The sequence below is a fragment of the Bombus flavifrons genome, chromosome 12 (assembly GCF_040668555.2).
Source record: "Bombus flavifrons isolate JBK064 chromosome 12, iyBomFlav1_principal, whole genome shotgun sequence".
Classification (NCBI taxonomy): Eukaryota; Metazoa; Arthropoda; class Insecta; order Hymenoptera; family Apidae; genus Bombus; species Bombus flavifrons.
Genome location: NC_138453.1, coordinates 5,573,537 through 5,589,832, shown reverse-complemented (window position 1 = coordinate 5,589,832; position 16,296 = coordinate 5,573,537). Strand labels below are relative to the sequence as shown.

The following is a 16,296-nucleotide window of genomic DNA, read 5'->3' as shown; positions in this document are numbered from 1 at the left end:
TGTTAAATCGATGAAAATACAGTTGATTGTAACACAGCCTTTAAGTTTAGAGGTTAAACAAGAACCAGTGGACATGAACCATTGTAGTGTGACCAGTGTATAAATAAGGATGCGAGTTAATGAGTGAAAAAGATATAAAATTTATGTATGAATCATTTTGTTGCCTTTGTCTCGAGAATAATACAATTAAGTAATGGCTCATTTCATGAAGAAAGGTAAGTATTGATGCCATTTTTTCCTTATTATGGTTAAGATGAATGTGGAAATTGGAAGCGGTACGGGTTATTTTGTTGGCCACACTGCTTGTATCGCCATGTTTCTTACTTTCCGTTGATTTGCCAGAAGGAATAGTGGAATAAAATGTGGTAATGGCGAGTGCGTCTGTTCCGCATATTTGATGTTGTGATAAAGTTGGGCGTACGCGTCCGCCTTATCAGTCGTGACAATTTTTTTTTCTTTCGAGTATGTCTACTTAATTTACGTGTATATACGTAGGTTTTAAAGAAATATAACCGGCAATAAAAAGAATAAAGTGTCCAGTGTGTGATGTCGGTGATTCATTATCGGAATATGGAAGTACACGACAGATAATAGAAGATAATCATATTATACGAAATAAAGTTTATAATTTTATATATTTTACAACACGTGCACTTCATCCATCATATTCGACTTCTAAACCCTTAAAGAGAATTTTAAGTATACTATTGTATTAGAAATAATCAATACGTGCCTGTAAACGTATAACAAGATAATATGAAATCGGAACGAGCATGAAGGTAACTGTGTGTTTCGACAACGTTAGAGTGGTGGTTCCTTGTGGGGATGGAACCCTACTGGTTAAAGATTTAATGCATGAGGCTACTTTAAGATATAAAAAGGCAACTGGAAAAAATGATAGTGCATTAACTATAAATAGTTTGTCCTCCTTAACTGGAGGTGGTCTCCTGGATCCAGATGATAGGTTATGTGATGTAGCTGATGACAGAGAACAGATTGTTGCTCATTTTGTTAATTCTGACGTTACGCATGCTGGTGGTGATGGGGCAAGTTCAGTTGGCACGAATAGCCCAGACTTTTTTCATCCAGATAGTAAAGAACCACCTTATACAATTGATGCACATTCCTCCATTTCTGTAAGCGGTATTAAAAGGGAAAGCACCAAAAGATTGTCAATGCATGCATTGTCAACCAGAGAACCTTGTTTAACCACATATTCTGCTCAGTCCCTTCCCAGAGAATCTCGGCGTAGAGAGCCACTGGGACAAGATGCCAAAGTGTCATTTAAGTATGCAAATGCTAATATAGAACCAGGAGATCAAGGAGAAATTAGAGAAATTGTGATAAAGAATGAAGCAGGGCCACTGGGGCTTCATGTGGTGCCATGTTATGATTTATTGGGTAATGATCAAGGGCTTAGAGTCGAAGGTATTGAGCCTAATGGCAGAATTGCTAGAGATGGACAAATTGACCTGCATGATAAGATCATTAAAATAAATGGACACAATCTATTGCATATACCATTTTTTAAAGTGCAAGAGATCTTTCGTACCTGTATGACAGAACCATGTTTGCAAATTTCCATAGTAAAACATAAGAAGCCGCAAGAAAAATCATTGCATAAAAATCATGGCAATACTAGTGGAGGGTCAGAAAAGGAAATTGATGATAATGTTAAAAGACTTCAATGCAGTAATTACAATTTGCTGCAGACAGCTAACACCCGTAAGATTGGACGTATGATAGAGATAGAATTAACAAAAGGCAGCAATGGTCTTGGATTTAGTGTCACAACACGCGATAATCCTGCAGGAGGTCATTGCCCAATATATATTAAAAATATATTACCAAAAGGTGCTGCAGTTGAAGATGGTAGATTAAGATCTGGGGATAGGCTGTTGGAAGTAAATAATAAAGAAATGACTGGTAAAAGTCAAGCAGAAGTGGTTTCACTTCTCAGAAGTATTCTACCTGGTGGGAAGGTAAGGATGGTGGTATCGCGCCAGGAAGAAATCTCCTCTAGTATTCCAGACTCTCATTCTCATGGTACTTCCACGAGTCAAGCCTTAGAAGCTACAGATAATTCAAAATATTGGAATGCATTGAATACATCGCCGAAGAAAAAGAATACAGAAGTGCAAGATAAACTTAATACCCATAACTATGATAAGTGCACTTTTAAACCAGTGAAGTCTACATCAGAAGATATTGTTTTATCACCACGTAAAAATCGCATGATTTTAACTTTAGACATACCAGTACACGATTCAGAGAAAGCAGGACTAGGTGTTAGTGTTAAGGGAAAGACTACTAACACAGATGAAAACACTAACATGGATCTAGGAATTTTTATTAAAAGTGTCCTTCATGGGGGTGCAGCCTCAAGGGATGGGAGATTGAGGACCAATGATCAATTGCTCAATGTTAATGGGGTGTCATTATTAGGATTATCAAATTCAGATGCAATGGAGACATTGAGAAGAGCGATGCTCAATACAAACAGTTCTGTAACTGGGGTGATCACTCTTACAATAGCCAGGAGGATATCTTCGTATGATGGAAATGATAAAAATTTATCAGAGAATTTGTCTTCCCATTGTAAACTGGAGTCAGCTAATAGTATATATATTTCTGATTCTACGAAAGGCAATGAAGGCAGAGTAAAAGAAAAGAACAATTTGAATTCCCAGTCAGACATCTTGGACAACGGCGGATTATTGTCTTGTGTGACCGCCTCTCCATGGAATCCAGTTATCGATAGATTAACCGAACAATATAATAAGAATAGTTTAAGGAACGAAAGTTACTGCATCGCTACTAATAAAACGTGGATAGAATCTGCTAGTAACGTGAAGAAGATTACGATAGGACAGCGCGACGATCGCGCGGAACCAGTATTGCTAGAAGACTCCAATGACCCACAGTGCAATGAAGCTAAACGAAACACAGACGATAAAGATAGTCAGTATTCCGGAGATCCAACCTACGATAGTCAATTATCCTTGGAAGAATTTAATTCCTCTTCCAATAAGTTTTCGCGCGACGCTTTAGGTAGACAGAGTATGTCGGAGAAGCGACACGCCGCCTTAGATGCCAAGAACACAGATACTTATAAGAGAAATAAAAAATTACGGGAAGGGCGCGAAAATAAGAATCAGGAACAGACCAGTCAGAAACATTCAAATCAATCGGTTGAGTCAGAGGATCCAACTAAACGAGGGTGTAAATCAGACATTTACGATAAGAATAAAAATAAAGGCACTACTGACGGTAGAACGGCCAGTGAGAGTAGTATGAAACGATACGAAAAGTCCGTGGATCCTGCTCAGTCAGAATACGTATACACTATACCTGGATGTAATAATAAATATACGTCACCGAGGAAACATTGGCTTGTCGACGATGTACATGGCGAGATAAGGAGTAGCAATAATTTTAAAGACGATCGCAAGGGTTTTCCAAATAGTCGGGGGGATGTGAAACAAGCATCTCTCAATTCAGCTTTAGATGATCGATATAAGCGTTCGCGAAAGAAAGGTGGCATACGTTCGATGCTTCGATTAGGAAAGAATAGGAAATCGCTCAATTTCGGTGATAGTATAGAAGCTCGTCACGAATCCAGTAATTATTGCAGTGGAACGATTAATTATATAGCATAATATACAAAAGGGAATTTATAACGTAGATACGGAATTCAAGATATACATAAACATACTTGTGCATAACACCTAGAAAACACATATTATACACGAAATATACACATCTTAACACTCATTGCACGTGCGCTCGTACATGTACTTACACACATATATATTATGTACTTAAATATGTATGATTTGTTCCAAAGTGCCTTATATCATTGCAAAACAAAAAAATTTATTCTGTATATATACTTATATAATTTTTGTATTTGTCTTTAATTCGTACCGATCATGTATCTATTTTTAAAATAAAACTATTGCACGTAATATAAGCAATGTGTAAGTTGAATAACCGATGATTTAACGAAACGGGAACTATTATTGATATTCAAGACTCTTAAAATATATTCGATTATAAATTTTATATCGCTAAAATTTTCTTGCAAATTCGCAAGAGAAGCAACGTTCGATACAAACAGCATGTTGCCAAATTTGGGTGAGTTACGGTATGGTACATTAATTAAATAGATGGCAAAGGAATTTATCTTCATTACAAGTACAATATATGTTTCTTCTGTTCTAGCACTTCAGTTAACTCCGAATCAATTACTGTACCAACAGAAGCGTTACAGAGGAAAGATAAACATTAAAAAGCCGAAAATATATTTTAAGAAAAGAGTATTGAACTGTCTTTTAACACCGTTCTTTGACAATCCCAACAAAGATAAAACTCTGGAACAATTTTGCATAGAGTCACAAGAGGTACAAGAGGAGAAACAGTTGGGCCCTTACGATCAAATAATAGCGAGGGAAGTTCGTAATTGGTTTGACAATTCTAAAATGATTGGTTGCTTGCACGTAAACAGTATGAAGCAGCTGGATGTATTCGACGTTCAAGTTGCACTTTTCAGGGAAAATATGCACTACAAGTATTATGGGCCTCAAATTATAAACTATGTCATTAAGAATTCACGTTACGAGGCTCTTGCCCCGTTAGTTAGCAAGTATACTTCGTTTGTGTTCAGTCCTGAAATAAAAATGATTGCTTTACAAAAGATTATCAAGAAAAGCAAGAAAATGTTCATAATGGGTATGTAATATGGAAATATGATTGCAGAGCGATTTTATTAGTCAGTTGATATTTTTGCAGGGGGAGTATTGGAAGGACAAGTCTTGAACTATGATGATTTTCTGAAATATGGAGAAATGGATATTATAACGGCACAGCTGGGTTTGGTTCAAACATTACAGAATGCAGGAGGCCTTAACCTGAATCGACAACTCACACATCATCAGACAACGCTTGTAACACGACTGGAACAGATCGGTACAAATGAGACAACCTCCAACGATAAGAAATGAACAATCGGTGCCTGTATAATTGCAAAGCTATACCTGTATCTATAATTTATTATATGTTTATGATGCACACGAAGCATTAAGTAAAGTACAAGTTATTCTCCCGTGCCCTTTATCACTACAAAAAATAAGAAAGATTGTTGGAAACTGAGGTGTCTACCTCTTTATTACTTCTTATTACTTCCAGTTCCATGAAGGACGGTTCCGCGATAAGGTTAATCGTTGAGCAAGCAGCGTGTGTGTGACATATACGCATGTAACTTATCAGTACCAGATTTATCGGTTATCAAACTCGTTATTAAATACATATCAACCCATTTGACTAGTGGTTTGCCCCGATACAATAACTTCGACAATAGTATAAAAATATTTTGGTTAATGGTGCACTGCAGTTCCTTTGTTTCATTATATGCACCGTTTGTACGTCGTTGCGGCAATTGTATCTTCTGATGGTTCTCAGTGACAGTAATTGCAACGAGGATGACACTTGACTCCATTTTCTCCGCATCTACAGCCTCCGGACGTGTCTCCCTTTCCCTGCGAACCGCCGAAATACGATCAATATTAAAACAAAACAATTGAGTCGTAACTGCATATATTAATATTTTAATATCGAATGATGACATTGTCACGTATCGACTACTCACTCCTGGACCCCAACGCGGGCCTCTTGTTACCCAGCATATCTCGGTCTTGCACATTGAGCAGCGTAACCAATCGCAACCCCATTTCTTCATCAGAACAACCGCACACGTGGGACACGCGAGTGCTTCACCTCTGTCCACCATTTCCTCGAGCATCTCCGCAGTTCTTCGCGATTCTTGATCTGTTTCTTTTGATAATCTTAGTTCTTGCTGATACTGCTTGCAGTTTTTACCAGTATGAATGGCCTATGGAGAAAAGATTTCTTTCTAATTTGTTTTAATGCAATATAGTATTTGAATTCCACTTTTCATGAACGAAGTATAATTATTAAGTTTTGTTTTCCGACCTGACATGTGAGACAATTGTTTGCGCCGCATACAGGGCACAGGAAGTTGTTCACATCGTCGTCGTAGATGCACCAACCAGGACAGTCAGGAGTTTTACAGTGGAACGCGTTGTTTCCAGCATTATTCTCCGCTTGAGCGATTGATTTGGCTAAATGTTGCTGATAGACTTCTGGTTCAACGAGCTAAATAATCGTATCGTATTAAACATTTTCTAAGTACTTATTTTTACCAAAATTTTAATGGTTAACTTACTGCTTTAATTTCACGTTCTTGGAGAGTAGACTCACAAGTGTATTGTGAGTCTCTGTAAGGACATTTCACTTCGGCTTCTTCGCAGTATCGAATCGTATTAACAATACATGACCTAGGAAAAATTACTTACCGATAATGTGTTATAACTTTATTTCAAATTTAGTCGGAAGTTAATAGTATACCTGCAGAACATATGTAAACAATCCCTCAAAATCACTCCTTCACGAGGACCGTATGTAACGAAGCATACGGGACATTCGATCGGTTCGGAGTTCGGTATGACGTCACAGTTTTCCAAAGAAATTAATTCCTCGTATCTATCCATCTTCACTTCCACTGGCGTATTCCTCTCCTCTGTCCCCTGCAATTTTTTTTATACTTTATAGAAAATATTTTTATATAAAAAAGGTAAACAAATTTCTAGAAATTGTTTAGTACCTGAGGTTCTTTGACTTCTTCGGGACCTTCTTCCACAATTTGTAACACTTCCGCAGACGTACTTGTATCATCGTTTATCACATTTGATACTTCTTCTGCAGCATTATCTTTCTCCACTCGTACCATATTTTCAGGTCTTAATTCTGCAACCAATTAATTATTAAATATTCCATTATATATTTATTGTTATTACTATTTATTTTATTAGCTTACCTATTATTATTATCATTACCTGGAGCCACGAGGTACAAAAATACCGGAGAGCCATTTACGGCCTGTAATTCGTTTAGAGTCGCCTCATCGCGATCCGCTAAATTTTTACCAATGATCCATCGTTGAACGTTCGTCGGTATCTCGAATTCCGTGTGTATCTTTGCTTTCAACTCGGCCACCGTCATTCTGCTGGGCAGCTGTTATTATATTTGGGCTTAGTATAGCATTTAATATCGTCATATGGATTGGCAAACCTCGGCCATCTTGATTTGAGTAGGTAACGCTATTTACCTGAAGTGGTATCGGTCCCTGGTGGGCAAGCTTGTCCTCAATGTACATATTGACTTTAATCAACTGATCTTTGAGACGGGCTGATCGTTGCCGAATCACGGAACAATGGATCTTAAGCCGTGCTAGTTCCTTTGCTAAACCAGCCGCTTGTTGGTGATGACCAGATGCAATAGCTGCCTCTAGCTTTCTGAGTAATCGGTTTATGGCCAGCGTGTTCATATTCTTTTCCGCTGAATTGTCATCTGTCGCAAATAGAGAGAAAGCACAAGCGTTAAAATGGTAGCAGGGAAAAACGCGTGACATTAAGCAATAAATTTAGACAAATGATTCATTCAGAAAATCCCGCAACTATCTAAGACAATCAACTAAATCAAAGTTACCTTCTTCACTACCTTCGAATGTATCTTCCTTCGTAATGAATTTTCGTTCAATTACGGGCGGTGTTTTCGGCATTTCACTGGTATTATCAATTTTCGTAACGATATTTTGCTCGGAACCAGTATGTTTGGGCGAGGGAGTAACACGTGCATTCGCGTAGATCGATTGCTCGATCACATTGGCGTAAGTGTTTTCGTTGAACGCGGGTGTTCTCGTCGTTTTTGTTGCTTCGATTTCAGCAAAATCTCGTGGTCGTATGAGCTGGAACGTATTTTTCACCAATCCTGAACCACCTAAATTCTTCCCGGATGTTTTGTATAGGACGTTTTCTTGTTTCCAACCCGAGGTGGACGGTTGTTCCGCGGATGTAGAAGGCTGATTCAATCTTCGTATATTTCCACTAGTTTGTACGGAACACGATACCTTCTGTTTGTCGGGCTCGTAATCATTTTGCAGCGCTATATTCTCGACCTTCGTTACAGCGGAAACGAAATACGTAGTCTTGCTAGGGCCAGCCGCTACCTCTTTTTCCGGAGCCAGTTTCTCAGTCACGTCGGTGTTACGTGTCACAATCTTGCCCGGCTTCGAACGCTTTGGTAACGAGTGTTTCATTTCCTTCAACATCTCCTTTAAATCCGTTGTAATTGGATCCTCGATGGTGTTCAATAACGGTGACCTGGTCTTAGTCGATTTCGTTTTCGCGTTCGGTTCGGTCGGACGAAAGGTATCCTCGACGGCTATCGATTTTTCTGGCAGTATGCCGCTCTTTGTCTTGGCGTCTTTCTCCGCCTCGACTAGGATATCGAGCACTTTAGTTACCTTACTTGATATTCCGGCTTCTTCCTCGTGAACTTTACTTCTCTGATTAGTGGCTGTCGCGTTTGTGCGGGCCGCTCTACGATCAATAAGCTCCAACTCTTTCATACGCAATTGCTTGTCGATCTCGTCGAATATATCCGAGAATTCTTTTTGAACACCATCGATACGTTGTCTGTCCAGCTTCTTTGGTTCCTCAAAGATGTTTAAAGTTGTGTGTTCCTTAGCTTCCACGGAGCTACGAGGAAACAAGGGTCTTCGTTGGTCCTCGTTACTCGCTTTTGTTTCCTTTTCCTTCTTTTCACTGGAGACTTCCTGTCTGGATCTAATTTTTTCCTCCATTACGGACATCGCGCTATCCTTCTGAGCGACCTGATCGTTCATTCTATTTGCAGCCAGTTGACTCTGCAAGAACGATATTCTGTTGGAAGTTTCACTGACCAGTCGATCGCTCTGCTCCTTGATCGAACTACCCTTTGCTCCCGAAACTTTCTCACCCATTTCCGTATTCTCTGACCGATTTCTAGATGTCTTTTGTTGTGGCAGAAAGTATCTAGATATATCTTTCTCGATGTGACTAGTCTGTCCGCTTGTAGACTGAACCGAAAATCTCGCATGATCCTTCCAATCATTAGCATGCTCGAAGGCCTTCGCATTTCTCACCACGTCTCGTTCAAACTTCGCCGGCTGCTGATCCCTGGCGTTCCTTGCGAAGAAATTGGCATTCACCGTGACCTTGGTTATGTTACTGATGGCGTTGAACTTGGAAATCAGAGCTCGCGTGCCACGTCTGGGCGACGAACTTTCCATTGCAGACGTGACGATGTCTTGAACGAGCTCCTCGTTCATATCGTTTCTTTTTTCGAAAGCATCTACGAATTTCGAAGATTTCAATAGCATCGAGGCTCTCGCTCGTGCTTGTTCTTCTTGTACGATCGCTGCGGCTTCTTTGTCAAGTTCGCTGATGTTCGTTAAAATCGACAGGCCGGATTTTCGTTTTGCTTCCTTCTTCCTGTCCTCCGTTTGTCCGCCACGATGGAAGAAGCTCCGCCTAGACAAAGACGCGTCCACGGAGTAGCTCGTGGAAGAAGCCGTGTTCGTGGCAGCACATTCTTCTTTTATTTCGATCGTCGAGCTTGTTGGCCCCCGGAGGACATCGCCCCTCCTGGACGCTCCGGAATCCCGAGAATGTTCGAAGACGCTCCGTTTATACCAAGGTCGTGGCATGGCGGTGCTCAGAGTCCCAATACTGGGCGCCACAGTCTGGTTGTCTTGAAGAACAGCGATGTCCGACGAACTGGCACTCGTGTCCTTCGTGTTCTTCTCTTTCGTACTTCGTTTCAATTCCCTTTTCGGCATTAGAACGCCTCCTTGAAGGACTAGCGTGTCGTTGCTCAGAGTTTGCGCGTCTTCGGTGTCTGCTGGTTTTTCTACGTCCATTCCGCCATCGGTAATCTGATTCTCGCACTTTTTCTCAGGCGAATTACTATCGACGATCTTCTCCGGTGGTTTCGGCGCGCGTCGCTTTCGCCTGCTGCTGTTCCTCGATGTTTCGCGTGCATCTACCTCTGTTGCTTTGATCGAAGTCACTGGAGGATTCGGTGCGCGTCGTTTCCCCTTCACGTGTACCCTTCTACGGGTGGAGTTTACGCTATAATGATTTTTTCGATCGTCTAGCCTTCTCAACGATTCCAACAATCGTCGATCGGGAAGCGGTAAATTTCCGCAAGAATTGAAGGTAGTCGACGGCTGTAGCGAGTATCTCGCGGTTATGTCTCTTCTATGAGAATGAGCGTTCGTAGGTAGCGTGCAGGCAACATCCGCTAACTCGTTCTCTTTGTTGCCAACTGCAACCTTCGAAGCTCCAGCCGCGAAGGGGCCAACTTCGGCCGCTTGTTCTAGTATGTCTAACGATAATCCATTATAACTGCTCAAGGTGCCAGTGTGAAAGGCGAAACTACGAACCGTGGTGGTACTATAAAACGTGTCTACGCTTTCCGCGCTCGACGATACGCTTCGTTGCCGGCCGTTTTCATTATCTCCGTATTTATCGATGGTTTTTCGCCTTTTGTCCACCGTTGATTCGCGATTACCGGACCGTTTGAACCACTTGAACAGGGAGAATCTCGCGTTGCCACGTCCTGCCTCGTGAATGTTACGCGACTCGTGGTCTACGGACGCTTCCGTCGCGACGACGTCCGACGTTCTTCCTTCCCGGTCGCTGATCCGTACGCCATTGGAGAATGTGTTCGTCTCGATGCTGCATGCGGCTCGCTGTACCATTCTTACTCACCGCATATTCCCTCTCGCAGCCAGCTCCGCCCCACTGCTCATCCACTGCTCCGCATAGTTCTTTATTTAGAATCACTCGAATGTGGTTTTAACTTCCTTCCAGTTCGTCTCTATAGGTAAAGCCAAACTCGTGGAACCTTCGAAGAATCTTCCGTTCGTATCCGACACAGCACACCTCTCGATTTTGCGTTACAACCAGTACGTTCTCTTTTGGTTTTAATTCAACCTATCCTCTGACTCTCTGTATATCCGATTCTCTAGTCTCTCAATGTTTTCTCGCCTATCCGCCAACGCCAAGCAAAAGGGAAATTCAACAGACAACGACGGTTGCCGGGTACGGACGCAAACTTGCGCGGAACATCGTGTTCCGATCGAGTTACGCGTTTCCCCGGCGTGTACGTGCGAGGAATGTATCGCGGAACGGTAAATCGACTGACGAATTTCGCTGCGAAACCGTCGGGGACGCTGCCGAACACGCACGACAAAGATACTCTCACTCTTCACTATTAATAGACAGGCCTTCTCCTGCCGTGGGTTATTTTCAAGTCCACTCTTGCTGTCTGCGCGCTCGCTGTCCGAAATCAAAACAGAGAAATACGGCCGTACGCGCGCGCTTTTTAACCACGAGCACCAACCTTTCGTTCATGAGTATTCTTACGATTCGTAGAAACGATTCTTTTTTACGGTATTTCAATTGACAATCTTATTTTAGATTTCAGGAGAATAGAATGTGAAACAGGTGTATCTATGAGATATCCAAGTATTATATTATCTTTTGAGAAGTTGATTGAACGAACGTAGTTTTACGATCGGATGTAGATTTTTGTCATATGTCTGTTCTCTGACATAAAGACGACATATCCTAAAATAGGAGTATAATATATATGACGAACGAAGCAGGTACTTAATAGGCCATGCGCCGGATTTATATACAAACAGCTTAAACCATCCGATGTACACCGTCGCGGAGATTTGTATCACGATATATGCAAACTCCGCTCTCGCCCACGGTATTATTTTGGGATTTGACTAATCCCGTGAGAGGGCATGGACCAGCATGGTGATGATCAGCGTCTCGCTTTTGAGTTAGCCGATACCAACTCACGAACGAATAAGTGTCGTCTTTTTGAAAAATATCCAAACTCACGTACACGTCATTCGATATTCGATGCCACGTTCATATACGTACACATATAAGACACGAAACATGTTGGACCAAATATGAAGCTACAGAGTTCCTTTACGATTCGTCAGTCTCGTATTTTGTTTGCCATCCACCAAAAATAACGTCCGGTTTCCCGTAATATTTCTTATTACCGACTCCAAAAACAAACGATACTTCGGTCTACATTTTCTTCTGTTAAACGATATAGTTCCAAATAAACTTCTGGTTTAGATCATTCTGACGCTTCGACTCTCTGGTGATAATCTCCTGTTATAAGATCGCTATAACAGCTTTCCGCTTTCCTTCTTTTGCCGTTAGTTTTCCCATAAACGCGATTAATGCCACAGTAAGAAGTTTCGCCAGGGATGGTAGCGTGTCATTCCTGCATACTATCTGTTAATGAAATTTTTCGGTGATAACATGATTTTCAAAGAGGTGTCTCGTTTGGAAATCAACCAAGCAAATATTTTTAATTACAATTAAAGACATCAGCGAGAGCTAACCTTTAGCAGCCTTTAGCCTCAGGAACCAACCTAAATATGTTTGCTCAAGAGTTTATAACGCGACAGGTATCTCGAAAGTCAAAGCGGTTTCTCTGGAAAACATAACACACGCGGCCATGATTCTACAGACGCACTCGCGTGCATTTACGCTATGCTCACACAAACGGTGATGAAACACAATACCGGGGTACAGTGAAAAGGATTCGTCCATGGAAAAAGGGACGATGCTCTCCGTAGAAAACGCCAGGTGTTCCTATATTTTATTTAATTACTCGACAACATTCAAAGTTGCATCGCCGGCTATCCGCATTCCCGCTTCCTGTTAAGAGGTTTCATTTAAAGGAACCATAAGATACATGATATTTTTTTATACTCTTTGCACGCCTTTGAAATAAGACCACTGTTAAATAACCCCGCGCGCGCGGCAACCAGCAGTATTCTCGCGCGACCATACTCGCATCTTCACGGCGCGTTTAAATTGACCTATAGAGAGTTCCCTCTTATCTTTGCTCCTCGCACACCGTCCCCATGATCGTCTATCATTCACAGTAGTCGATAACAATAGTATGTAGGTTGGCGATAGAATATCGAATATGCGTTATAGTTATGCGTTTTTGATACGACCCCTCATCCCCAATTCCCTCATCTGCTCCAAACTGTGACATTCTCACTGAAAATTATCATTCGTTCTCGATTTCGTTCGATTATTACGAGCAATGAGACGGCGAATAGCGAACGACGTCGCCAAATAAAGTCTCCGAAAAGGCATCCTGGAGTGCTCCACGCGATGGAACCTAGACACGCTCACAACTTACTTCTCGTATACGTTCACGAACGAACGACGCCACGATGCTAACGTGTGCGTGGTCTTAGCTCACTTTTATTGTCGGAAGCCGAACTGGAGCGCAAGAGTCTACTACTACCCCTGTATACCCTCTTCTCGCTCTCCACTTCTCTCTTTTCTCCTTCTTTCTTCCTCTTATTCAGGAGTTTATTTCGCGAATCCACCCACCGCCCCGGCTTGGCTCGAACCCTGGTTCCACGGTACGTAGCAACGCCATATCGTGTCCTGAATACAAATCGCGATGTTTCCTTTCGCGAGTTTCCCGAAGACTTTCAGGACGCGATCATTACCATTAATGAAGAAGTCAACGATGCATCGGGCTCTTCTCGCTGTCTCTCTTACCGTTCCGTTCGAGCACCAAGCCCTTAGGAAGCACTTGTGGTTGTACCTTCGATCTCTTTCACGGTTTCTTTCTCGTGTTTCTTCATAGTCAAGTTCTCTTTCTTTCGCATAACTCAACCAGCAAAACGGTGAAGATGGGGATGGAGGAGAAGTTTCGTGGCCGATCGTAATACATGATTATTCCCTCCGGTATCGGAGCACCGGGTATATCCGCGATTTACAATTTTTATGCCAGATTCCCAGCAGAGCGCCACAAGTCGCGGCCAGCCACGATGTGTCGTTGAACTTTCAAAAGGTCGGTGCTGCGGCGCCATGCCATTGCTTAAAATTTAGTTACCCGTTGGATACGGGCGATGATGTTTTATTCAGCTGTACGCGCTGGGCCAACGTCGTGCTTACCCGGGGAACAGGGATACAAATTAATCGTGATCCAGGACAATTTTTGCTCCCTTCTCTCTCGACTTTCCTCGCCCTTTACTAGGCGAAAAGTTTTCCGCCATGTAAAACGGGATGTCGATCGCCGGCGACGACGTCGCTTCATTTAGACGACGCTTCTTGTTTTGACCCCTTGAATGAAGATTAAAGCGGAAATACTTGATGATATCGAAAGTTTTTTATATTAAAAGATGCCTTTTTTAAATGGACGACTACCTTAGAATAACTTAGAGCACGTAATTATAAATACGTAATAGAAAAGTAATTATAAGTAATAAAAAGGAAAGTATCGTATTATTCAGACATGCGCCTCTACCACAATAAGTTTCAAAATATATTGGTTGGCTAATTATATTCTTAGTTGGTGATATATTTTTCTTAATATCTATGATAATTTGATTGTATGCATATTTTGCGAAATTTTCCTTTCTATCGTTGCATTAGAATATAGAGCATTAGTTCTACGTGAAGTTCTTTCTGCACGAGATGTGCAAACGAACGCGGCCGTCGATGATTCTGAATTCTCGAATTGTTTGATAAGAGATAGCGAACGTTCGATATGGAAATTTTATCACATTGGCGCCTGCTCTGGAACTTATTGTGGAAAAGGCGTGCGTCTGAACAGTTTGATCTTTTTCTACTTTTATTCTATCACGCTATAACGTACACATAGGACTGTCGCCCATTTAACAGCACATGAACGGCATCAGATCAATATCGGCGTATTCATATTCTCTATTTGGAAGCTAGATTAATGCAGGTCGATTTTTTTTCAAAAGCGAGCCATATACGTTATTGCCTTTTTTTATTTTATCAGAATAGTAGGGATCTTTTTACGTTATGTTACAAATACAGAAGATTGATTTGCGTAATATTTAAATACAATGTTACCACTCGATGTTTTAGATTCTAAATAGATTGATTCAATTATATTAAAAAAAAAAAAAGAAAAAAGCAAGAAGTATTTGATATTAAAGAATAACTAGTTTACTTACTAATCTCACATTTTACACTTTGTAACATTCATGTCATTTTCCAAACATCATTTTATGTATGCTTTATCATTACAATTATTGTGAGTTTCTAAAACTTGTAGGAGCGCGCTTCGAGTTCAATGGATTTCGGTAACAACGTTATTACTGCGTCATAACGATATTTCCTGAAGTACATAGCCGCAGAGGAGCGGAAAAGGGAGGTTGGGAGCCTTGTACTTCGCACGATCTGTTCATCTTAACCCAGGAAACAGAAGGACCCGTGATACGTGAGGGAAAGTACTTCTTAGACGGACTTCGACTTGTGTGTTGGCCCTTTTGAACCCTTTGGCTATCTCCTTAGTTACACCGTTGTTCCGTACGTGAGCAAGATAGTTAGATTGTCTTCTCGAAGTTATCCACTGTTCGTGAAATTAGACTCCCGGCTTCTCTCTTCTCCATGTCCATACGTACGGCAAGCTGTGAACGTGTTTCTGTAATATCCGCAGTTGTTCGCTGATGAACACACGCTGGCTGGCGTGTTAGCCAGGCCGAGGATTCACGAAATAATCGCTGATACGCGCGTGCCAAATTACATTGCCGCGTAAATTTGTTTCGCGATGCTGCGAAATAAATTATGTATCGGCCGACGCACCCTCTTTATACCAACGGGAAATTCGATTTCTCTGTCGTTTTAACGTTGTCACATTCGGCCGGCAACCAATTACCCTTTCGATAAGCATAATATTAAAAGCAGGCTTAAACAGAGCCAAATAGAGATCGATAGATGAATTCCCATCAAGATAATCTTCATTGTATAAATTCGATGTCGTTGTTGAAATTCTATCATTCTATTAAATTCTTTTCGTTGTTTCTCGATCGATAACAAATCGGATAACCTCTGTTCACAAATGTCTTCGGATCCTCGTTCGATAGAAATTTCGATGGATCTTATAAAATTTTTACGTCACGGGTAACGCATCGCCTTAATCTTTCGTGCGATATTCCGAATGCTTTTTCCACCACAATATTGATAGCTCCGATCAGCTATGAAATTGGTTCGCGGTAAATCTTCCACTTCAATCTCGTGGCATGGTTTAATGCGTTTTACGCTCCGCGCCTGCGGATCACCGAACTAGTCCTCCCGAATAGTATTAACTGAAACGCATACGATCAGCAGACGGCCGAATGGTCATTTATCAGAAACGGTAGCAGATCGATCCTGATAATCGTGCAAGCGATCCAAGAGTTAGAGGAGTTGGAATCCCTCCTACGAGTGGCCGATTTAGAGAACGTAATCACCCTTATCTTCGTTGTTCGTTCTATTTACCGATGAAAACAGGTCGGCTGCCTATTACCCCGAT

The 16,296-nt window shown here is 41.4% G+C and overlaps 3 protein-coding genes across 4 annotated transcripts; 2 read left to right on the top strand and 1 right to left on the bottom strand.

Moving 5' to 3' along the window:
• Positions 1 to 45: 45 nt before the first annotated feature.
• On the top strand, positions 46 to 5,076 carry LOC138185783 (large ribosomal subunit protein uL10m). The gene is given in 4 exon segments (XM_069124976.1): positions 46 to 215; positions 4,225 to 4,731; positions 4,792 to 4,994; positions 4,996 to 5,076. Coding segments are annotated over 4 exon segments (759 nt in total). The 5' UTR covers positions 46 to 193; the 3' UTR covers positions 5,023 to 5,076.
• LOC138185781 (partitioning defective 3 homolog) lies at positions 236 to 4,118 on the top strand. The gene has a single exon (XM_069124972.1). The coding sequence runs from the start codon at positions 774 to 776 to the stop codon at positions 3,657 to 3,659; it is 2,886 nt and encodes a 961-aa protein (XP_068981073.1). The 5' UTR covers positions 236 to 773; the 3' UTR covers positions 3,660 to 4,118.
• A 61-nt stretch (positions 5,077 to 5,137) lies between the features above and the next one.
• On the bottom strand, positions 5,138 to 11,214 carry LOC138185780 (enolase-phosphatase E1). 2 transcript variants are annotated; one of them, XM_069124971.1, is made up of 9 exons: positions 7,579 to 11,214; positions 7,187 to 7,428; positions 6,915 to 7,092; positions 6,683 to 6,825; positions 6,427 to 6,605; positions 6,245 to 6,356; positions 5,992 to 6,174; positions 5,648 to 5,890; positions 5,138 to 5,537 (listed from the first exon to the last, which is right to left on the bottom strand). In XM_069124971.1, exons 1-9 carry the CDS (start codon positions 10,661 to 10,663, stop codon positions 5,457 to 5,459), a joined length of 4,446 nt encoding a protein of 1,481 aa, XP_068981072.1. In that variant the 5' UTR covers positions 10,664 to 11,214; the 3' UTR covers positions 5,138 to 5,456. The 2 variants fall into 2 exon arrangements, with proteins under 2 accessions (XP_068981072.1, XP_068981071.1); XM_069124970.1 differs by having other exon boundaries at positions 7,567 to 11,212.
• Positions 11,215 to 16,296: the final 5,082 nt, after the last annotated feature.